This window comes from Archocentrus centrarchus, chromosome 14 (genome assembly GCF_007364275.1).
Source record: "Archocentrus centrarchus isolate MPI-CPG fArcCen1 chromosome 14, fArcCen1, whole genome shotgun sequence".
Taxonomy (NCBI): Eukaryota; Metazoa; Chordata; class Actinopteri; order Cichliformes; family Cichlidae; genus Archocentrus; species Archocentrus centrarchus.
Window position 1 is genome coordinate 33,162,710 of NC_044359.1, and position 24,288 is coordinate 33,186,997.

Below are 24,288 nucleotides of genomic sequence, written 5' to 3' on the forward strand. Positions count from 1 at the left end.
TTCAGTTACAGGTGCCTAAAAAGACTGTTTTGTATTATCCCTTATTTAATGGATACAGCACTATATTGTCATTGTGCACAGGCTTTGAATGATCCGTTTCTAATCTTGTAACCAATTTTTTTCATAAGTAATCCATAAGTCCTCGATCCATGTGTGATGGAACAGTGAGCCTGGACAGGTCACTGTTCATTACAGAGGTTAATTAATTTGTTAAGGCATGGAAAAGAATCGCCTTGGGAAGTGTTGGTAAGATGACAGAGAACCTGTCTGTAGGTGCTGGTAAAGAATCACTGATCTGACATCAAATTCACATACAAAAATTATATACAAAGGATTCATAGTAATAAGTAGCCTCGTTTATTTTTGAAAAGAGATGCAATTGATTATGAACGTCCGCAGGATATCTAGTCTTGGTTGAAAAATAGTTCCAAAAAGAAAGTTGCGTGGATGTCAGAGATATTACGTCACCGTCTGCTGGAGGGCCTTCTTAAACATCGGCCGGACAAACCGTGTTATGTTCTCCATAAAATGAAACAAACAAAACATTCTCACTTGTGAGAAAAGCCAGAAACTCGTGAAAAGCTGCTCTGCTGCAAGTGAGACTGAAACTTTTAATCAACTGCTCTGGAGACTTTTCCTAATTGAGCAACACACCCAATAGGCTATACACAAGGTTATAATGCTGACATTGCTGGGCAGAGAAGCAATGGTTGTGACAGTCAAGAGCATTTCTTTATTGCAGTAATATGGTCAATATTTCTTGCTCAGTAATTGTGAGTCTGAACACTATTTGTGCAGTTTTTGCAATCCTACTGTGACCATCTTTGATGGGGGGTTCAAAGGATGTAGTTTGAAGAGGACCACCTCACGAAGATTCAGAGGAAGACTGCACCTCTATCAGAAAACGACTAAAAGAAAAGAGTTGCCTCTTTCAGAAATGCTTCAGGCAAAACAACAGTGGTTCCATCTACTATGACAGCACAGCAGAGGTGACAGGATGTTTGATGAAGGTGGGTGGGAGCGCTTCTCTGGCACCCATGGACAGTCTGAGGAATATCTTATGGGAACTGAGTGGCACTCACAGAGAGCTCGGAAAGGGCTTTAGGGACTCTGTCGTGACAACAAATCCCATCTGACATCTCTTCATGGCAAGGCTACCCAGACAGAAATACAAACTGAATAACAGTCATACAGAAGTTTTTACAATAAGTTTACTTTTAGTTTGATAACCTGGGTTTGGTAGTTGTAAACTGGTGTGTTAAACAATAACACAATCCAAAATAAGCCTTCAAAATTCTGCCCTACATGTGCACTGAGTTATATACTATTTACAGATATATATGCACAAGGCGAGTCCTTTGTAAATAAAACGCTTTTATTCCATATGCTACTGTAATACATCATTTTGATCATACAAATTATTTTATTTCAATTATTGTTATTTTTGCATGCTCTTAGTTCTCATGTTGTGTGTTTCCTGGGGTTGTGCTGATAGCTGATTGTGTCAGTGATCAAGCCACAGCTCGTCAATCAAGGTGATTTTTTAGCTTGTTTTCTTATTATTGCATTAAATCAAATTATCATCATTAGAATCATGTTAAAGTTAAACTGCCTCATTATAGTTTTAATGACATTCGTGCATATGACCAACAAGCAAAGAAGTGTTTCAGCAGGTGCGTGATTCATTATCAGCTCGAAATGAGATCAAACAGCTTACTGCTGGTTTGCTTAGATATTAGGGTGAATTATGGTGCCAGCCAGGTCTCTCTCCTGACTGTAAGATTGGTTTTTTTGTCAGTCTCTTCCCTGAAACACCAGAAACCACACAAAGGATGCAAGTAAGAAAAATACTCAGTACTGAACATCAAATGAATTCAAACCCAACACTGGTTCACTCCAGGTAGTTTCTTGAACAAAAACAGAAAAAAACACCCCACTTCAGACTTTCCCAACAATCCCCGATCTGGTATCAACACAAAAAGAATCACAAAGTTTGCAAAAACAAGACACAAAACAAAAGCAGGCAGTCAACCAGATCAACCAGTTGGATGGACTTACGACACCGGTCTTATCCTGATTGTTCACTCAAGGGTCATCTCCTGGCTGAATCTCCAATCCGACAGCTCATCTCTGAGCTGAGCGACCTGACATGAGGTTAAACTACACACAGTACCATAAGAAACAGGCTGAACATTTTCTGATGCACCAAATCTGAGGGATCTAACTGGTTGACTGCAGGCGGGGCGTGGAGGTAAGCTCAATGAAAAAACAAAAGCATGCAGGGGCACGTTTCCCTGTGGGCTATCAGGCTGTCACACTGCAACTGCACTAGCCATAACATTCGAATTGGCTGACTAGTCGGGCTCCTCTCCTCACAGTGAAGAGTGGAGGAGAGACAGGTGAACCATTTTACACAGAAAAAAGACTGACTGAGAACAACTATAATGCATTAAAAACACCTTTTTCATAGAGTCAATTCTTCCTGTGGGGGTGGCTGTGGCTCAGGAGGTAGAGCAGGTCACCTACTAATCGGAATGTTGGCGGTTCAATTCCGGGCTGCATGCCAAAGTATCCTTGGGCAAGATACCCCAAGTTGCTCTCCGATGCAAGCGTTGGAGGATGAATGTGTGTGAATGTTAGACAATAAAAGCACTTAGCTTAGTTACACATGGAGGTGCTTGTATGAATGGGTGAATGCAAACGTGTTGTATAAGCGCTTTGAGTGCTCAGATAGAGTAGAAAAGCGCTATATAAGAACTAGTCCTGTTATATATTAAATCCCCTTCAATCACACACGTGGGAGAAACGTTATTTCATTTTTGTTACATATCCTGGCACTATCCCTCATTTCTTTTCAGACATTCAATCAAGCAACACCTTTCAACTACTCTCCACTCACATATTCACTTTCATTCTTTTCTATTCTATGGACACTTTGGCCATTCCACTTCAGTCACACTGAAGATTTTTTTTCCCATGATGTAGACAGCGCAAAACAATCAACTGAACTATCTAAGCTTATTAATCAATATTGTCCTACTTAACTTGCTTAAGAAGCACACAGCTATGCAGGACCCACTGCACCAATGTAGCGTCTGACAGTGGGTCCAAGGATTTCATCCTGATACCTAATGTTAGTCAGGGAGCTGTTGTCTAGCCGGTAGAGGTATGTGTGTCCCTCCACGGATATGCCTCCCTAGGCCATCAGTGACCCATCACCAAACTAGTCATGCCAATCTGGCTCCACAGTGCTGGGAAGTGAGCATAGGGCCTATTAGAGGATATCGGGCCCTCAGGCCACCCTCATGAAGTCTGTTTCTGACTGTTTGGTCAGAGACATTCACACTAGTGACCTGCTGGAGGTTATTTTGTAGGTCTGGCAGTGTTTATCCTGTTCCTCCTTGCACAAAGGAGCAGATACCAGTCCTGCTGATGGGTTAAGAACCTTCTATGGCTCTGTCCAGCTCTCCTAGAGTAACTGCCTATCTCCTGGAAACTCCATCCTCTTGAGACTGTGCTGGGAGACACAGCAAACCTTCTGGCAATGGCACATATTGAATGTCCATTCTGTAGGAGTTGGACTGCCTGTGCAGCATCTGTAGGGTCCAAGTATCACCTCATGGTACCAGTAGTGACACTGACCCTAGCCAAATGAAAAACAGTAAGAAAAAATGTGGGAAAATGTGAGTGGCCTGCACCTATAAAACCATTCCTGTTTGGGGGGGTTGTCTCATTGTTGCCCCTCTAGTGCACCTGTTGTTAATTTCATTAACACCAAAGCAACTGAAACTGATTTACAATCCCCGCTGCTACCTGATGACCAGATAATTTAAACAAAGTTATCAAAAAATTTTTTTTTCAGATAGTAATAGATTTGCATTTGCAACATTTGCATTTACATTTGCAACAGTGCCATATTGCAGGGGTCCCCTTGGGTATCCAAAGAGAAGACTGAGGTATCATGACACCAGCTACAGCACTGTTATAGCGGAGGATTTCTGCTTTTCCGTGCAGTCTCCCAAACTCTCCAATAACACTGGAAAAAGTAACTAGATTTGTCACTAGTCGCTTTTTGGAAAGAAGTTGCTAGAGGGGTCTGAAAAGTTATTAAATCTAGCGACAAAGTTGCTAAGTTGGCAACACTGAGCATGCTGCAGACTGGCACACAGCTCCTCCCCTCACCAGCAGCTAAAGTAGTTGATGTTCACAACACTGAGCAACACTTTGAAGAGTCCCAAGAGGCCAGTAAAGCTCCCGTTTCAACAATGAAGTATTGAACAGTTGTTAACCTGGCCAATGTGCCAATGTTAGCTGCTTAACAATTAGCAATTACCCAATAGACACAAACCCAGCCTCAGGGGGTCACTAGCTAGTGTACTCCTAGTGCCGGTCCCAAGCACAGAAACATGGGAGGGTTGCATCAGGAAGTGCATCTGGCATAAAATCTTTGCCAAATAAAACATAAACAATAAAACAAAGATCCGTCCACTGTGGAAACCCCTTTGGAAATAATGGAGCAGCCAAAGGTACCTTTATCTCATAATAAGACTGTTAATTTAACAGGATAACACAATTATTTGTGTCTGAAAACTGTTTTAAAAATGTAAAGTCCCAGATTGAAGCTGAGAAAAGTTTAGCATCAACCATACAGACATAGTGGCAGGCTACTGTAACAACTCTGTTTGATCAGCACAAAAATATGGAGCCAAGTCACCAGAAACACAGCACTACCTCAGACAACCTAAAAATATTGTCATTTTCTGTTTTTTGGCATTACTTGACACACTCTTAAAATATTTGTCATATATGCACCTTACAATTATGTTAATATATATATTTTTACACTACATCAGTCAGCTTAAAAATAGTCTTGTCACTGATATTATTGTTTATATTGTCCAAATCTTTTTTTTTTAAAGCCTTTTGATTTTTTTGTGATTTTTTTTTTGCCCTGTGTCAAAAATGTTATTGAATGTCATGTATATTCCTGGGTATTGGTACCTGGAGATTGAAGTTGACAGCCCTAATTGCTACACCATCACTTATTAAGTGAACATCCTGTTGCTGTTTTTGTATTATTCCTTTTTTTCTTTTGAGGACTATTGGGAAAGGAACACAAACCTAACGTGCTTCACGTATTACTCCTCTCTATTCTATCTACCTATTTGAGAATGTGTTACATAGAAAGGTCAGACGTTCATTTCAAATTAGGTCCATATTCTTGGAGCTCATATTCTTTGGGGTCTAAGTTGGTTTCCCATTCCCCCGCATCCGAAGTAATCAGTGTGTGTTGAAATGCAGAAATTTGCATTTCTAAATCTCTTCTATTACCTGCATCACATGAAGGATGTCATATCTCTACGTTCGAGTCTGTAAATCCTTTCTTGCCCTCATTTACCAGCACAGGCTTCTCCGTCCTTGTGTGCCATACTAATACCTGAAGGTAAGGAGAAAGGCATGGACAAGCAGAAAAATAGTCAATATGATGAGATACTAATGCAGACATTTTGGCTGGAAATGCTGTTTGCTGGTAATATACCATCGCCATTTCTGCCACACAATATCGAGAGGCAGAACATAGCATATTTTAAATGAGCCTGTGAGCTTAAAGGGTTGGATATAAGCTGGCAGTTTAATGACTTTAAGAATAAATTCTTCTGACAATGCAAGATCCTAAGTCTCATCTTCTTATACTACCAGCATTTCTAGATGCAGTGTGTCTTATTGTCATTTCACCAGGGTTGCCCAACATTTAAACATATAGAAAACATCCTTTTGTTACCTTAGTGCAGTTAGCAGCTTTAGGCTCTAAGTCACTGAGAGTGACGAGCTCTTTTAATAAGCTGGTCTCCTGGTATCCTCCCTTCACCCCACGTAGCTTGAAATACGCCTGAGGTTTGGACAGAATGAGGTGCAGGTTTACCGCAAACCCAGCCATATCAATAGCAAAGGGCCGGTGCGGGTCGAATACAGTTTTCCAGCCATACACCTTCCCCAAGGTGTTTACTTTGGGGGACTCGTACCGCAGGCCACCCACAAAAGCCACGGGCCACACTGACACCTTTTTAGTGGACCGCATCTGTTAGTTGAACACAGAGACACAGAAACAAACCACTCACATGAATCATCTAATTATCCATTAAAAAATGTAGATTTCGCTAAAGACCACAGATGTACATAGAAGATGGAATCAGCCAGCATGATGTTACTCATTGGTTTGTGAAGTTGGTGTCACAAACTTGGTGTTTTGAAACTAGACATGACACGTTAGGGGTAGAGCTGACTGAGAAACTGAGGACACTGCATGCCGGTGTAGCCCGGATGGAAAAATGGGGATTAAATAAGCTTAATTCCTTTGGTCATAAAAGCAAAGTTAACAGGAGTGTAATGTACTTTGCATATAATGTGTATTGTGTAATGGAAGAGGAATAATGTTATGTAAATATAATGTTTTCTTACAAAGTTGCTGAATGTAACAGAGCTAACACTCTTAGTTCGTATTTTCTGAGTGGTCAGTGAAGGTGGTCTGTGCATGTCTACCTGTTGTATTTGGCTGGGTGTGTGAGAGAGGAAGGAGAGGAGAAGAGAGAGAAACGGAGAACGGACGCAGCAGTGTTGGCTCGGAGCGCGCTAGCACACGATAAACTAACAGAAGAGAACTGACTAGTAAATACTATCCAGTGACTGTTAGTAGGAGGCGTTGGGAAACCGCCTGCCCGACAGCTGTGCAGCCGCAGACGACGGTGATTCAGAGCGAGGCATCAGCATCGGCGGCTAGCAGCTAACGGCTAGCAGCTAACGGCTAGCAGGAGCTCGTCGCGGTGACGAGCGCCATCTTCTTTGCCCTGTCGGTGGCGAGTGGTGAGCGGAAACAGACTGCAGACGAGAACTGGTTGACTGTCGTCCGGAGGGGACGAGAGGGTGAGCTGGTTCGCAACGCGGAACTGTAAGTCAGACGTTTCTGGTGCAGCTATCGGTGAGTGAAGAGGAGTTTCGCCACTGTGCTGCAGCACACAACAATCAGGCCTGCAACGTTTGTGTGAATGCGAGCGTGTGTGTGGGGCCCATGTATGAGTACTGTTAAGTGACTGTGTATATTTGAATGACGGAGTAGTCAGAATTAACCCTTATAAGCCTAATCCATTCGGACTGATTGGGAAAAGCTAAGGTTGAGTTCAATATTTTTACTGGTATTATAAGAATACAAGTGTTTTAGTGTTTCATTTGTGTCTTACATTTTGCATTTAAAAGTGTGGTTTTCTATCTTGCGTTCACGTTCAGTAAATGTTCAGTTTTGGAGTTAAAGAGTCATCTGAGTCAGTGTTATTTTAAATAGTGTGTGATTTAAGTTTCTTAATAGTCATCACATCATTGTCCACAAGTGAACCTTCGTGGTATCCACTTTGCATCGGACCCACACCCCACCTAGTTTGGTCAATCCTGGGGTTCCTGGTCAGAACACAATATAAAGCGGTGGGGTGCTACATAAAATGGAGGCACCGCTGGGATAAATGCTAATATTAGTCTACCCTTGTTACTGGCTCAGACAACTCTTTAAGTAGAGATAATCTGAAATGAAAATAAGCTATAGGTAAACTCAGAGGAAACCAGTAAGCAGACTCTGTGTAATAGAAGGGAAATTGGTACACCAGAGGGATGGCACAGTTACGGCATTGGTGTAAAGGAGAGGGCATTAACCCTACCCATGCCATTCTGCTCAAAGATGTTCCCGAAGACACTGAGATTGAACGCATAGAAGGAACTCTGCAATCCATTAAAGTTCTTGGACGTGTTAAAGTCAGAGGACGCATGTACGATCCTCAGAGTCAATGTTTGACTGTACTGTGTGAATGCAGAGAGAAAGTAAATCCCAAAGCTATTCCCTTAGACATCCTGCCGGAAGGTAGTAATGCACCATGGAGAATTGTTGGATATTCAGAGGAGGAGGAAGGGTCAGCTGTCCAAGTGCTCGCAGAGGACTTGCAGTTGCCACCAACAGAGTTAGGCCCTGTTCCACCACTTCAGGCCTCTTCTCCGGAAGCTATCATCAGAGCTGTGGGAGACCTTCTGCAAAGCACAGCCAAGCCGGTAAGTGATAACAGCAACTACAGGAGGCTACGAACCTTCTCAGGGATTGTCCCTACTCCCCCAGGAGAGGAGCCATTGGAGAACTGGATATTGCAAGCTCGTTTGATGATAGAGGAATATGATCGGCCTGACAAAGAAAAGAAAATGAGAATAATGGAAAGTGTAAAAGGTCCTGCTTTGGAAATATTGCAGGCCGTCCGCTTTAATAACCCAGAGGCCACACCCCAAGGGTACGTGGATGTGATTGAGAACACATTTGACACACCAGAGACAGGAGAAGAACTGTACTTCTCATTCAGAATGCTATGCCAGCATCCCGGTGAAAAACTTTCTGAGTTTCTGCGAAGGATGGAAAGATCCCTGAACAAAGTAGTGAAAAAAGGAGGTCTGTCCCCGACTTCCATAGACAAAGCCCGCCTTGATCAACTCATTAAAGGAGCCACAAGGTCTGACATGATGTTATTAAGTTTGCGTTTGAGGGAGCGAAGAGATAATCCACCTACTTTCTTGCAGCTGCTGAATGAGGTGCGCATTGAAGAAGAGTATGAAGCCTCCCGCCGTAGACTTAACCCCACAAAAGCTGTGCATGTCAAAAGTGCTACTGTACCCACAGGGGCATATGTCCAGGATCTTAGAGCTGAGCTCCAAGACCTCAAAACCCAAGTCAGTGGGCTCACGGCTGCGTCAGGGGCTCCATGTGTCCTTTCCCTTGAGTTTCCACCCACTGATGAGGCAGAGCCCAACAGCTTGGAAGAGAACAACAACATTCAAGCTTTAAAGAAAGAAGTGGTGAAACTAAGAAAGCAGATCTCAGTTATGTCTGTTAAACCCAGCAAAGAGCCCGTAGTATCACCACTCCGTAACCAGACTTCTCCTGTGCGCATGCATCAAAGAGCTACGGCACTCAGAGATCCCAGTGACTTTTTCTGTTATCGCTGTGGCGAAGATGGGCACATTTCCACCAAATGTAAATCCCCAGAGAACTACCCAAAAGTGATACAGAAACTCCTTCATGCCCAACGGAAACTGAAAGCAAGCCAGAAAGCTCCTGGTAGTGCAAAAGAACAAACTACCACAAATGTAGGGGTCAACCGGAGCGCTGTGAGTGTACACACAGCTGGTGTCCCAGAAGGACTCGTAGGGCCACCCTCCACTGCCTGTGTGAAGGTGGATGGCATAACCTGCACTGCCCTATTAGACAGCGGGTCTCAGGTAACGATAGTTTTCGACAGTTGGTATTCAAGGTACTTGCCTCATGTGCCTCTCCAACCTGTCACTGGTTTAGATATTTGGGGCCTAAGTGAGTCAGAGACCAGCTACCCCTACCGAGGCTACATCCAAATTGAGTTGGAGTTGCCTGGAAAGACCCACGGGAACGTGAAGGCTGTCCCAGTTCTTGCTTTAGTGTGCCCAGATCCTCGTTGCTCAGATACCATACCTGTTCTAGTTGGCACCAATGTTCACAAAATTAGACCTCTGTCTTCAAGTCAGAAAGAGGGGAGCCCAAAAACTGTTCGCACCACCAAGGTGAACGTTTCGCAGTCTCAGCCCTTACCTACCATTAAGTCCGAGTTGCATACAGATGATGACTTTCCTGTAGCCGAAGTAAAGTGGACGGGTCCTGGACCACTGGTTATTCCGGCTGGGAAAAACCATATAGCCATCTGTAAAGTCAAAGAAACACACACGATCGGAGACAGTATCCTGATCACAGAACGTGCACCTTCACATGCTCTTTCCCCAAGTGTGTTAGTGCAGCCAACGGTGTTGTTCTCCAAGACCCTTGACAAAGACGAGTTCTTGGTTCTTATGCGCAATGAGTCCCTCAAAGCCACTGCCATTCCAATGGGTACTGTGGTTGCACACTTGCATGTGGTGGATATAGTGACTGACATCCCTGGCACACACACAAGAGCTTCATCTCAGCTGGACCCATCACTGTTCGACTTTGGGGATTCCCCTATACCAGCTGAATGGAAAGAGAGGCTGAAACAGAAACTTGCAGAGAGAAGTAATGTGTTTTCAACCGACGAGTGGGACGTTGGATTGGCTAAAGGAGTGCACCATCATATACGACTAAATGACGACACCCCCTTCAGAGAACGGTCTCGCCGTGTGGCCCCTGCTGATCTGGATGATTTGCGCCGTCACCTTCAAGGACTACTGGCTGCAGGAGTAATAAAGGAATCAAGGAGTTCCTATGCTTCACCCATCGTATTGGCACGAAAGAAAACGGGGAAGTTGCGGATGTGCGTGGACTATCGAACACTGAACCGCAGAACTATTCCTGATCAGTACACCATTCCTCGAATTGACGAGGCCTTGGACTGTTTGTCTGGAAGCAGATGGTTTTCAGTCCTGGATCTGCGCAGCGGGTATTATCAAATCCCAATGGCAGAAGACGACAAGGAAAAAACCGCTTTCATATGCCCTTTGGGATTTTACCAATTCGAAAGGATGCCCCAAGGGATAACAGGAGCCCCAGCAACCTTCCAGAGAGTAATGGAAAAAGCGGTTGGGGACATGCACATGCTTGAGGTCATAGTGTATTTGGATGATTTAATAGTGTTTGGAAAAACCTTAGAAGAACATGAACAAAGACTGTTCAAGGTCCTTGACAGACTGGAAGAGACTGGACTGAAGTTGGCAATAGACAAATGTCAGTTCTGCAGACCTCAAGTGACATATGTGGGACACATAGTGTCTGAAAATGGTATTGCCACCGACCCAAGCAAAGTGGAAGCAGTAACTCGCTGGAAGCAACCCACTGACCTTCCATCACTGCAGTCATTCTTGGGGTTTTGTGGGTACTACCGTCGCTTTATAAAAAACTACTCTATTCAAGTCAGACCACTCACCGAGCTCTGCAAAGGTTACCCACCCACTCAGAGAAAGAAGAAAACTGCTAAAGTCCCAGAAAAGACCTATTACAGTGTAAATCAACCCTTTGGAGATAGGTGGGGTCCTGCTTGCACAGAGGCTTTTCAAAAGATTAAACACTGTCTCACAAATGCACCCGTTCTGGCATTCGCCGATCCATCCAAGCCCTATGTGTTACACATAGATGCCAGCCTTCATGGTTTGGGCGCAGTACTCAATCAAGAACATCCTGAAGGTTTGCGACCTGTGGCGTTTGCTAGCCGAAAGCTCAGTTCCTCGGAAAAGAACTACCCGGTGCACCAACTTGAATTCCTGGCGTTGAAATGGGCAGTAGTGGACAAGTTTCACGATTACTTGTATGGTGCTCAGTTCACAGTGAGGACCGATAATAATCCCCTCACGTATATTCTGACCACAGCCAAGCTCAATGCCACTGGTCATCGTTGGCTGGCTGCCCTCTCAACTTACGATTTCACTTTACAGTACCGACCTGGAAGCACTAATATTGATGCTGACTCACTGTCACGCAATCCTCTGCCATCGGAGAGCCCCGAGTGGAAAGCAATGCCCCTCGACAGTGTCAAAGCCCTCTGCAAGCAAATCTCCTGCAGAAAGTCGGCAGGAGGGAACATGGGATATGCCGAGTCATTAGGGGTTTCCCCTGAGGCACTCCCAGAGTGTTTTGTTTTCCCCACTCGATTGGACCACAGTGCTTTGACCCAGATAAGTAAGGCAGAACTTATTAAAGCGCAAGATAATGATCCAGTGATTGCTCCAGTCAAGAAATCTGTGAATGGAGAATTCCTGTTTTCACCAGACAAGGAGGCCAACTCAGAAGCCGTACTGCTTCAGAGAGAAGCCAATAAGTTGGTGATCCGAGATGATCTGCTTTACAGAAAGGTGCAGAGGCAATCTGGTAATGAGGTATATCAGCTAGTGTTACCAAGGGAGCTGGTTGCCATGGTTCTGAAGTCGCTGCACGATGAGTCCGGTCATCTAGGATTGGACAAGACTGTTAAACTCATACGGGATCGATTCTACTGGCCCAAAATGTGTGCAGAAGTAGAGCAGTACATAAGAAACTGTGGTAGATGTATCACGCGTAAAGCTCAGCCCCAAAGAGCTGCACCATTAAACCAGATTACCAGTAGCGGACCACTTGATCTGGTATGCATAGACTTTCTGTCCTTGGAACCAGATTCCCAGGGGTATGCCAACATCCTTGTAGTAACCGATCATTTTACCAGATATGCCCAAGCTTTTCCGGCCAAAGATCAACGGGCGTCCACAGTTGCCAAGATTCTCTGTGAGAAATACTTTGTGCACTATGGACTTCCGGCACGGATACATTCTGATCAAGGTCGGGATTTTGAGAGCAAACTCATTCAAGATCTTCTCAAAATGTTGGGGATTCGGAAGTCTAGGACAACGCCCTACCATCCTCAAGGAGATCCACAACCAGAGAGATTTAACCGTACGCTGCTGTCTATGCTCGGAACCCTAGATCCGAAGCAAAAGCAGAAATGGAGTCAGAGTCTCAGTCATTTGGTGCATGCTTACAATTGCACTCAAAACGAAGCAACAGGGTACTCGCCCTACCTGCTCATGTTTGGCAGGGAGGCGCGTCTACCTGTGGACATCTGTTTTGGTGCACTGGATGAGGATCAAAAGAGTTTGTCACATCACAAGTACGTGGCTAAGCTGAAAGCTGATCTGCGTCAAGCATACCACCTTGCAACACAAGCATCTGACAAGAGTCATCAGAGAAACAAGAAAGCTCATGATAAACATGTGAAAGAGCAGACTCTGGGAAAAGGAGACCGAGTACTACTGAGAAACTTGGGTGTTACCGGCAAACACAAGTTGAAAAGTAAGTGGCGACCTACACCATATGTTGTTGTGGAGAAATTTCCCAACCTACCAGTCTACAGAGTAAAACCTGAGAAGGGACTGGGGGTAGAAAAGACAGTACACCGCAACCACTTACTACCGATTGGCTATCTAGTGAGACTGCCAAATGACACTGAGCCCGAATCATTTCAGACACCGGTCACAAGATCCCAAAGGAGACTCGCAGCGACCAAACAAACTGTAGATCAGGAATATGCCATGTTCTCATCAGAGTCTGAATGTGAATATGCAGGCCCATCACGATCATTACATATGGACTGTGAGAAACTTCTGACACGGCCAGGTCTGTTGTTGAGAGACCGAGGCCAAGGTCAAGCCCCAAGCGTAGTTCCTCTAGAAGTTTCATCCCCTGAACTGGAGGAGGGTGACTCAACTCCAGAAGCTCTCGACTCCCCAAATCTGCTTCACAACTCTGAGGAAGGTACAGTTACTGACTTACAGGCAGTAGCAGTGGAGAGGGAGGCGCTACTGGAAGACAGGGACCCTCCAACGGAACGCACAAAGAGAGTCAAGAAGCCAGTTGTCAGACTGAGTTATGATGAACTGGGAAGACCATCTGATCAGCCCTTAACTGTATTGAGCCAGGGAGTGCTGGTTGGAAGCGGCACGTACAGAGATTCACGATGCCACCCCTGCCAGACCCTCTGGTGTCACCCTATGGCCTTATGCCCTTCCTGCGTTAAATTGAATCTCACTAGACAGTGCATGGAGATTCAAATTAGCTAAGCTGTTGGTTTGATGGGGACATCAAAACATTTTAGAAGGGGGAGGGTGTAGCCCGGATGGAAAAATGGGGATTAAATAAGCTTAATTCCTTTGGTCATAAAAGCAAAGTTAACAGGAGTGTAATGTACTTTGCATATAATGTGTATTGTGTAATGGAAGAGGAATAATGTTATGTAAATATAATGTTTTCTTACAAAGTTGCTGAATGTAACAGAGCTAACACTCTTAGTTCGTATTTTCTGAGTGGTCAGTGAAGGTGGTCTGTGCATGTCTACCTGTTGTATTTGGCTGGGTGTGTGAGAGAGGAAGGAGAGGAGAAGAGAGAAAAACGGAGAACGGACGCACCAGTGTTGGCTCGGAGCGCGCTAGCACACGATAAACTAACAGAAGAGAACTGACTAGTAAATACTATCCAGTGACTGTTAGTAGGAGGCGTTGGGAAACCGCCTGCCCGACAGCTGTGCAGCCGCAGACGACGGTGATTCAGAGCGAGGCATCAGCATCGGCGGCTAGCAGCTAACGGCTAGCAGCTAACGGCTAGCAGGAGCTCGTCGCGGTGACGAGCGCCATCTTCTTTGCCCTGTCGGTGGCGAGTGGTGAGCGGAAACAGACTGCAGACGAGAACTGGTTGACTGTCGTCCGGAGGGGACGAGAGGGTGAGCTGGTTCGCAACGCGGAACTGTAAGTCAGACGTTTCTGGTGCAGCTATCGGTGAGTGAAGAGGAGTTTCGCCACTGTGCTGCAGCACACAACAATCAGGCCTGCAACGTTTGTGTGAATGCGAGCGTGTGTGTGGGGCCCATGTATGAGTACTGTTAAGTGACTGTGTATATTTGAATGACGGAGTAGTCAGAATTAACCCTTATAAGCCTAATCCATTCGGACTGATTGGGAAAAGCTAAGGTTGAGTTCAATATTTTTACTGGTATTATAAGAATACAAGTGTTTTAGTGTTTCATTTGTGTCTTACATTTTGCATTTAAAAGTGTGGTTTTCTATCTTGCGTTCACGTTCAGTAAATGTTCAGTTTTGGAGTTAAAGAGTCATCTGAGTCAGTGTTATTTTAAATAGTGTGTGATTTAAGTTTCTTAATAGTCATCACATCATTGTCCACAAGTGAACCTTCGTGGTATCCACTTTGCATCGGACCCACACCCCACCTAGTTTGGTCAATCCTGGGGTTCCTGGTCAGAACACAATATAAAGCGGTGGGGTGCTACATAAAATGGAGGCACCGCTGGGATAAATGCTAATATTAGTCTACCCTTGTTACTGGCTCAGACAACTCTTTAAGTAGAGATAATCTGAAATGAAAATAAGCTATAGGTAAACTCAGAGGAAACCAGTAAGCAGACTCTGTGTAATAGAAGGGAAATTGGTACACCAGAGGGATGGCACAGTTACGGCATTGGTGTAAAGGAGAGGGCATTAACCCTACCCATGCCATTCTGCTCAAAGATGTTCCCGAAGACACTGAGATTGAACGCATAGAAGGAACTCTGCAATCCATTAAAGTTCTTGGACGTGTTAAAGTCAGAGGACGCATGTACGATCCTCAGAGTCAATGTTTGACTGTACTGTGTGAATGCAGAGAGAAAGTAAATCCCAAAGCTATTCCCTTAGACATCCTGCCGGAAGGTAGTAATGCACCATGGAGAATTGTTGGATATTCAGAGGAGGAGGAAGGGTCAGCTGTCCAAGTGCTCGCAGAGGACTTGCAGTTGCCACCAACAGAGTTAGGCCCTGTTCCACCACTTCAGGCCTCTTCTCCGGAAGCTATCATCAGAGCTGTGGGAGACCTTCTGCAAAGCACAGCCAAGCCGGTAAGTGATAACAGCAACTACAGGAGGCTACGAACCTTCTCAGGGATTGTCCCTACTCCCCCAGGAGAGGAGCCATTGGAGAACTGGATATTGCAAGCTCGTTTGATGATAGAGGAATATGATCGGCCTGACAAAGAAAAGAAAATGAGAATAATGGAAAGTGTAAAAGGTCCTGCTTTGGAAATATTGCAGGCCGTCCGCTTTAATAACCCAGAGGCCACACCCCAAGGGTACGTGGATGTGATTGAGAACACATTTGACACACCAGAGACAGGAGAAGAACTGTACTTCTCATTCAGAATGCTATGCCAGCATCCCGGTGAAAAACTTTCTGAGTTTCTGCGAAGGATGGAAAGATCCCTGAACAAAGTAGTGAAAAAAGGAGGTCTGTCCCCGACTTCCATAGACAAAGCCCGCCTTGATCAACTCATTAAAGGAGCCACAAGGTCTGACATGATGTTATTAAGTTTGCGTTTGAGGGAGCGAAGAGATAATCCACCTACTTTCTTGCAGCTGCTGAATGAGGTGCGCATTGAAGAAGAGTATGAAGCCTCCCGCCGTAGACTTAACCCCACAAAAGCTGTGCATGTCAAAAGTGCTACTGTACCCACAGGGGCATATGTCCAGGATCTTAGAGCTGAGCTCCAAGACCTCAAAACCCAAGTCAGTGGGCTCACGGCTGCGTCAGGGGCTCCATGTGTCCTTTCCCTTGAGTTTCCACCCACTGATGAGGCAGAGCCCAACAGCTTGGAAGAGAACAACAACATTCAAGCTTTAAAGAAAGAAGTGGTGAAACTAAGAAAGCAGATCTCAGTTATGTCTGTTAAACCCAGCAAAGAGCCCGTAGTATCACCACTCCGTAACCAGACTTCTCCTGTGCGCATGCATCAAAGAGCTACGGCACTCAGAGATCCCAGTGACTTTTTCTGTTATCGCTGTGGCGAAGATGGGCACATTTCCACCAAATGTAAATCCCCAGAGAACTACCCAAAAGTGATACAGAAACTCCTTCATGCCCAACGGAAACTGAAAGCAAGCCAGAAAGCTCCTGGTAGTGCAAAAGAACAAACTACCACAAATGTAGGGGTCAACCGGAGCGCTGTGAGTGTACACACAGCTGGTGTCCCAGAAGGACTCGTAGGGCCACCCTCCACTGCCTGTGTGAAGGTGGATGGCATAACCTGCACTGCCCTATTAGACAGCGGGTCTCAGGTAACGATAGTTTTCGACAGTTGGTATTCAAGGTACTTGCCTCATGTGCCTCTCCAACCTGTCACTGGTTTAGATATTTGGGGCCTAAGTGAGTCAGAGACCAGCTACCCCTACCGAGGCTACATCCAAATTGAGTTGGAGTTGCCTGGAAAGACCCACGGGAACGTGAAGGCTGTCCCAGTTCTTGCTTTAGTGTGCCCAGATCCTCGTTGCTCAGATACCATACCTGTTCTAGTTGGCACCAATGTTCACAAAATTAGACCTCTGTCTTCAAGTCAGAAAGAGGGGAGCCCAAAAACTGTTCGCACCACCAAGGTGAACGTTTCGCAGTCTCAGCCCTTACCTACCATTAAGTCCGAGTTGCATACAGATGATGACTTTCCTGTAGCCGAAGTAAAGTGGACGGGTCCTGGACCACTGGTTATTCCGGCTGGGAAAAACCATATAGCCATCTGTAAAGTCAAAGAAACACACACGATCGGAGACAGTATCCTGATCACAGAACGTGCACCTTCACATGCTCTTTCCCCAAGTGTGTTAGTGCAGCCAACGGTGTTGTTCTCCAAGACCCTTGACAAAGACGAGTTCTTGGTTCTTATGCGCAATGAGTCCCTCAAAGCCACTGCCATTCCAATGGGTACTGTGGTTGCACACTTGCATGTGGTGGATATAGTGACTGACATCCCTGGCACACACACAAGAGCTTCATCTCAGCTGGACCCATCACTGTTCGACTTTGGGGATTCCCCTATACCAGCTGAATGGAAAGAGAGGCTGAAACAGAAACTTGCAGAGAGAAGTAATGTGTTTTCAACCGACGAGTGGGACGTTGGATTGGCTAAAGGAGTGCACCATCATATACGACTAAATGACGACACCCCCTTCAGAGAACGGTCTCGCCGTGTGGCCCCTGCTGATCTGGATGATTTGCGCCGTCACCTTCAAGGACTACTGGCTGCAGGAGTAATAAAGGAATCAAGGAGTTCCTATGCTTCACCCATCGTATTGGCACGAAAGAAAACGGGGAAGTTGCGGATGTGCGTGGACTATCGAACACTGAACCGCAGAACTATTCCTGATCAGTACACCATTCCTCGAATTGACGAGGCCTTGGACTGTTTGTCTGGAAGCAGATGGTTTTCAGTCCTGGATCTGCGCAGCGGGTATTATCAAATCCCAATGGCAGAAGACGACAAGGAAAAAACCGCTTTCATATGCCCTTTGGGATTTTACCAATTCGAAAGGATGCCCCAAGGGATAACAGGAGCCCCAGCAACCTTCCAGAGAGTAATGGAAAAAGCGGTTGGGGACATGCACATGCTTGAGGTCATAGTGTATTTGGATGATTTAATAGTGTTTGGAAAAACCTTAGAAGAACATGAACAAAGACTGTTCAAGGTCCTTGACAGACTGGAAGAGACTGGACTGAAGTTGGCAATAGACAAATGTCAGTTCTGCAGACCTCAAGTGACATATGTGGGACACATAGTGTCTGAAAATGGTATTGCCACCGACCCAAGCAAAGTGGAAGCAGTAACTCGCTGGAAGCAACCCACTGACCTTCCATCACTGCAGTCATTCTTGGGGTTTTGTGGGTACTACCGTCGCTTTATAAAAAACTACTCTATTCAAGTCAGACCACTCACCGAGCTCTGCAAAGGTTACCCACCCACTCAGAGAAAGAAGAAAACTGCTAAAGTCCCAGAAAAGACCTATTACAGTGTAAATCAACCCTTTGGAGATAGGTGGGGTCCTGCTTGCACAGAGGCTTTTCAAAAGATTAAACACTGTCTCACAAATGCACCCGTTCTGGCATTCGCCGATCCATCCAAGCCCTATGTGTTACACATAGATGCCAGCCTTCATGGTTTGGGCGCAGTACTCAATCAAGAACATCCTGAAGGTTTGCGACCTGTGGCGTTTGCTAGCCGAAAGCTCAGTTCCTCGGAAAAGAACTACCCGGTGCACCAACTTGAATTCCTGGCGTTGAAATGGGCAGTAGTGGACAAGTTTCACGATTACTTGTATGGTGCTCAGTTCACAGTGAGGACCGATAATAATCCCCTCACGTATATTCTGACCACAGCCAAGCTCAATGCCACTGGTCATCGTTGGCTGGCTGCCCTCTCAACTTACGATTTCACTTTACAGTACCGACCTGGAAGCACTAATATTGATGCTGACTCACTGTCACGCAATCCTCTGCCATCGGAGAGCCCCGAGTGGAAAGCAATGCCCCTCGACAGTGTCAAAGCCCTCTGCAAGCAAATCTCCTGCAGAAAGTCGGCAGGAGGGAACATGGGATATGCCGAGTCATTAGGGGTTTCCCCTGAGGCACTCCCAGAGTGTTTTGTTTTCCCCACTCGATTGGACCACAGTGCTTTGACCCAGATAAGTAAGGCAGAACTTATTAAAGCGCAAGATAATGATCCAGTGATTGCTCCAGTCAAGAAATCTGTGAATGGAGAATTCCTGTTTTCACCAGACAAGGAGGCCAACTCAGAAGCCGTACTGCTTCAGAGAGAAGCCAATAAGTTGGTGATCCGAGATGATCTGCTTTACAGAAAGGTGCAGAGGCAATCTGGTAATGAGGTATATCAGCTAGTGTTACCAAGGGAGCTGGTTGCCATGGTTCTGAAGTCGCTGCACGATGAGTCCGGTCATCTAGGATTGGACAAGACTGTTAAACTCATACGGGATCGATTCTACTGGCCCAAAATGTGTGCAGAAGTAGAGCAGTACATAAGAAACTGTGGTAGATGTATCACGCGTAAAGCTCAGCCCCAAAGAGCTGCACCATTAAACCAGATTACCAGTAGCGGACCACTTGATCTGGTATGCATAGACTTTCTGTCCTTGGAACCAGATTCCCAGGGGTATGCCAACATCCTTGTAGTAACCGATCATTTTACCAGATATGCCCAAGCTTTTCCGGCCAAAGATCAACGGGCGTCCACAGTTGCCAAGATTCTCTGTGAGAAATACTTTGTGCACTATGGACTTCCGGCACGGATACATTCTGATCAAGGTCGGGATTTTGAGAGCAAACTCATTCAAGATCTTCTCAAAATGTTGGGGATTCGGAAGTCTAGGACAACGCCCTACCATCCTCAAGGAGATCCACAACCAGAGAGATTTAACCGTACGCTGCTGTCTATGCTCGGAACCCTAGATCCGAAGCAAAAGCAGAAATGGAGTCAGAGTCTCAGTCATTTGGTGCATGCTTACAATTGCACTCAAAACGAAGCAACAGGGTACTCGCCCTACCTGCTCATGTTTGGCAGGGAGGCGCGTCTACCTGTGGACATCTGTTTTGGTGCACTGGATGAGGATCAAAAGAGTTTGTCACATCACAAGTACGTGGCTAAGCTGAAAGCTGATCTGCGTCAAGCATACCACCTTGCAACACAAGCATCTGACAAGAGTCATCAGAGAAACAAGAAAGCTCATGATAAACATGTGAAAGAGCAGACTCTGGGAAAAGGAGACCGAGTACTACTGAGAAACTTGGGTGTTACCGGCAAACACAAGTTGAAAAGTAAGTGGCGACCTACACCATATGTTGTTGTGGAGAAATTTCCCAACCTACCAGTCTACAGAGTAAAACCTGAGAAGGGACTGGGGGTAGAAAAGACAGTACACCGCAACCACTTACTACCGATTGGCTATCTAGTGAGACTGCCAAATGACACTGAGCCCGAATCATTTCAGACACCGGTCACAAGATCCCAAAGGAGACTCGCAGCGACCAAACAAACTGTAGATCAGGAATATGCCATGTTCTCATCAGAGTCTGAATGTGAATATGCAGGCCCATCACGATCATTACATATGGACTGTGAGAAACTTCTGACACGGCCAGGTCTGTTGTTGAGAGACCGAGGCCAAGGTCAAGCCCCAAGCGTAGTTCCTCTAGAAGTTTCATCCCCTGAACTGGAGGAGGGTGACTCAACTCCAGAAGCTCTCGACTCCCCAAATCTGCTTCACAACTCTGAGGAAGGTACAGTTACTGACTTACAGGCAGTAGCAGTGGAGAGGGAGGCGCTACTGGAAGACAGGGACCCTCCAACGGAACGCACAAAGAGAGTCAAGAAGCCAGTTGTCAGACTGAGTTATGATGAACTGGGAAGACCATCTGATCAGCCCTTAACTGTATTGAGCCAGGGAGTGCTGGTTGGAAGCGGCACGTACAGAGATTCACGATGCCACCCCTGCCAGACCCTCTGGTGTCACCCTATGGCCTTATGCCCTTCCTGCGTTAAATTGAATCTCACTAGACAGTGCATGGAGATTCAAATTAGCTAAGCTGTTGGTTTGATGGGGACATCAAAACATTTTAGAAGGGGGAGGGTGTAGCCCGGATGGAAAAATGGGGATTAAATAAGCTTAATTCCTTTGGTCATAAAAGCAAAGTTAACAGGAGTGTAATGTACTTTGCATATAATGTGTATTGTGTAATGGAAGAGGAATAATGTTATGTAAATATAATGTTTTCTTACAAAGTTGCTGAATGTAACAGAGCTAACACTCTTAGTTCGTATTTTCTGAGTGGTCAGTGAAGGTGGTCTGTGCATGTCTACCTGTTGTATTTGGCTGGGTGTGTGAGAGAGGAAGGAGAGGAGAAGAGAGAGAAACGGAGAACGGACGCAGCAGTGTTGGCTCGGAGCGCGCTAGCACACGATAAACTAACAGAAGAGAACTGACTAGTAAATACTATCCAGTGACTGTTAGTAGGAGGCGTTGGGAAACCGCCTGCCCGACAGCTGTGCAGCCGCAGACGACGGTGATTCAGAGCGAGGCATCAGCATCGGCGGCTAGCAGCTAACGGCTAGCAGCTAACGGCTAGCAGGAGCTCGTCGCGGTGACGAGCGCCATCTTCTTTGCCCTGTCGGTGGCGAGTGGTGAGCGGAAACAGACTGCAGACGAGAACTGGTTGACTGTCGTCCGGAGGGGACGAGAGGGTGAGCTGGTTCGCAACGCGGAACTGTAAGTCAGACGTTTCTGGTGCAGCTATCGGTGAGTGAAGAGGAGTTTCGCCACTGTGCTGCAGCACACAACAATCAGGCCTGCAACGTTTGTGTGAATGCGAGCGTGTGTGTGGGGCCCATGTATGAGTACTGTTAAGTGACTGTGTATATTTGAATGACGGAGTAGTCAGAATTAACCCTTATAAGCCTAATCCATTCGGACTGATTGGGAAAAGCTAAGGTTGAGTTCAATATTTTTACTGGTATTATAAGAATACAAGTGTTTTAGTGTTTCATTTGTGTCTTACATTTTGCATTTAAAAGTGTGGTTTTCTATCTTGCGTTCACGTTCAGTAAATGTTCAGTTTTGGAGTTAAAGAGTCATCTGAGTCAGTGTTATTTTAAATAGTGTGTGATTTAAGTTTCTTAATAGTCATCACATCATTGTCCACAAGTGAACCTTCGTGGTATCCACTTTGCATCGGACCCACACCCCACCTAGTTTGGTCAATCCTGGGGTTCCTGGTCAGAACACAATATAAAGCGGTGGGGTGCTACACCTATAAGGTAGTGACTTCATAGCAAAACGCACACCCTAAAGGTGTCCTTTACTATCTTTTTGACTTTACTAGGAACCATCATTTACAAAATATAAAACTATTAAAGCCTCAGTCACACAGTCCTGTCAGTGACCATCTGGCAACCATCAGTCACCAGGGGAACATTTTTATTGCCCAACCAGTTGTGAATGGTTGCTGAAGGTTGTTGGAAGTCATTGTGAAATTGATTGCTAAAGTCCTATTATTGCAGGGCTAGAGACCAGTCAGAGACCTCATGGTAACCACTGGTTGTTAGGGAAAAGCATGTATTCCGCGACCGGGTGTCGAGTGGTTACTGGTGGTTGCTGGCAGTCGCTAGTATGAAATTGGCCACAAAGGGATGCGGTGCTGTATCAGAAACCTCTTAGTGATCGCTTTAGTCATTAGCAGATTGTTGCAGTTGCCTGTAGTTTCCATAGAAAATACCAACTTTTCTGCAGACACTAGTTGATCAGTGAAACTGTGAAAAGTCCGACACAAAGCAGAAACAGAGAATCTTTGGTTTCAGAATATGAATGGCCCCTTTTGAAATGTGTTAGTTGTCACAGTAAGACACAACTTTTACTCTGAAGGGAACTATTCTGTTTTTGCTTTGGTTACATTTTTTCAAGTTTCACTACAGCTTGGACAGTAAATAGCTCATGGTTGTCAACAACCTGTCATCGTCCATGCAAACTAAGGGTAACTACGGGCAACTGCAACAATCTGCTAGAGACCAAAGCAATCACAAGAAGGTTTTTGTTGCAGCAGCAACCTCTTTGTGACTGACTTCACGTGATGGGAGCCAGCCAATAGGTCTCCAAGGCTGTGTGACTGAGGTCTAAATTAGTATTAAATAAGACTTGGAACTATTGATAGAAACCATAAACTCATCAGAAGTGTTTCATGAAGTCATAGATTAATGGAGCCAATCCTAAACTGAGGGAACCAAGGGTATGTGTTTGTGTTTTGAAATCGCCTCACCTCCTCAAACAGCTCCAGGCTGTATGTGTTGTCATCATCCGCAAAGTAGACAATCCCAGGTTGACTGTTATTTACGTTGAAGGTCTCCCGTAACCACCGCAGCGCTAGGTTCCTCTGTATGGTACCCCGTGGTATTCTGGGGTCTCTGGTGTCCCCACGTACTTTATAATTCCGAGGTGTCTCCACATTAAGGTGGGTGTAGTTGAGCCCTGTGTTATGGAGAAGACGGCTAACCAGAGTGGTCCGCCTCTGGGAGTCTTCCACCAGGATCCAGTGCAGATTGGTCACATGAAGCAAAGTGTTGGCCAGGCGTGTCAGCTCTGCTTTCTGCACTGGGCGGCTGTAAGTGGGCGTGATGACGTGGATGGTGGGCAGTATGTCAGACCAGGGTGGAGGCCGGCTGTATATGTACTCAGTGCGTACCACCTCCACAATGTCCTGGTTCTGAAGTGAGCAGGACTCCTTAAAAGCAAAGGTGTTTCTGGAGTTGGAGTGACCATCAACTCTGTCATCTAGCCAGCAGGAAAAAAGATTACAATGATCTTCTGTGTGCTCACAAATATGAACTGGTGTTTGTGCTACACTTACTTTCTGTACAGTCAGCTAATTTTCTTGATACTTAATTATACTATGTGAGACAATGTTAATACTCTTTGATTGGCTGGTAAGCCGTTATTATGTATCAGTAAACAGACATAATATTCTCAACACTTGGAACACACTAACATGGATACACCAGTAAGTAACACACTAACACTAGCATCTTTCTTGCATACAACTATGACGACAATTAACAAAAAATCTGAACTCTATTCAACCCAGCCCCCTAAAAACTGCATTCGCATAAAACTAAAATGCATTCTCAGTTACAATTAAAATGTAAGTGTAAGTCTGTATTAGAAGGGAAAGCAGGATACAGGAGGGATAATTGATAAGACTAGGGTTTCAGTGCCATGTAAGACCATTTTTTATTTTTAGGTAGTTGTTCTTTCTGACTTTTAAGTTTTGTTTTTCACTCTTTGTTTGGTAAATCAACATGGTTAAGTTTAGGAAAAAATCATGGATTGGGTTATAAGAGACCCTTTTCACATTTTAAATCATAGTCAAAGCGTCTCTGTT

At 45.3% G+C, this 24,288-nt stretch overlaps 1 protein-coding gene across 1 annotated transcript in view; it reads right to left on the reverse strand.

Moving 5' to 3' along the window:
• b3gat1b (beta-1,3-glucuronyltransferase 1 (glucuronosyltransferase P) b) overlaps window positions 1-24,288 on the reverse strand; it is a 63,143-nt gene that overhangs the window by 1,587 nt on the left and 37,268 nt on the right. The window contains exons 5-7 of the mRNA XM_030745772.1: window positions 23,170-23,681; window positions 5,783-6,079; window positions 5,332-5,437 (exon numbers count right to left, since the gene is read on the reverse strand). Of these exons, the coding sequence (XP_030601632.1) occupies window positions 5,351-5,437; window positions 5,783-6,079; window positions 23,170-23,681 (896 nt within the window). The 3' untranslated portion in view covers window positions 5,332-5,350. The remainder of the gene's footprint in view (window positions 1-5,331; window positions 5,438-5,782; window positions 6,080-23,169; window positions 23,682-24,288) is intronic.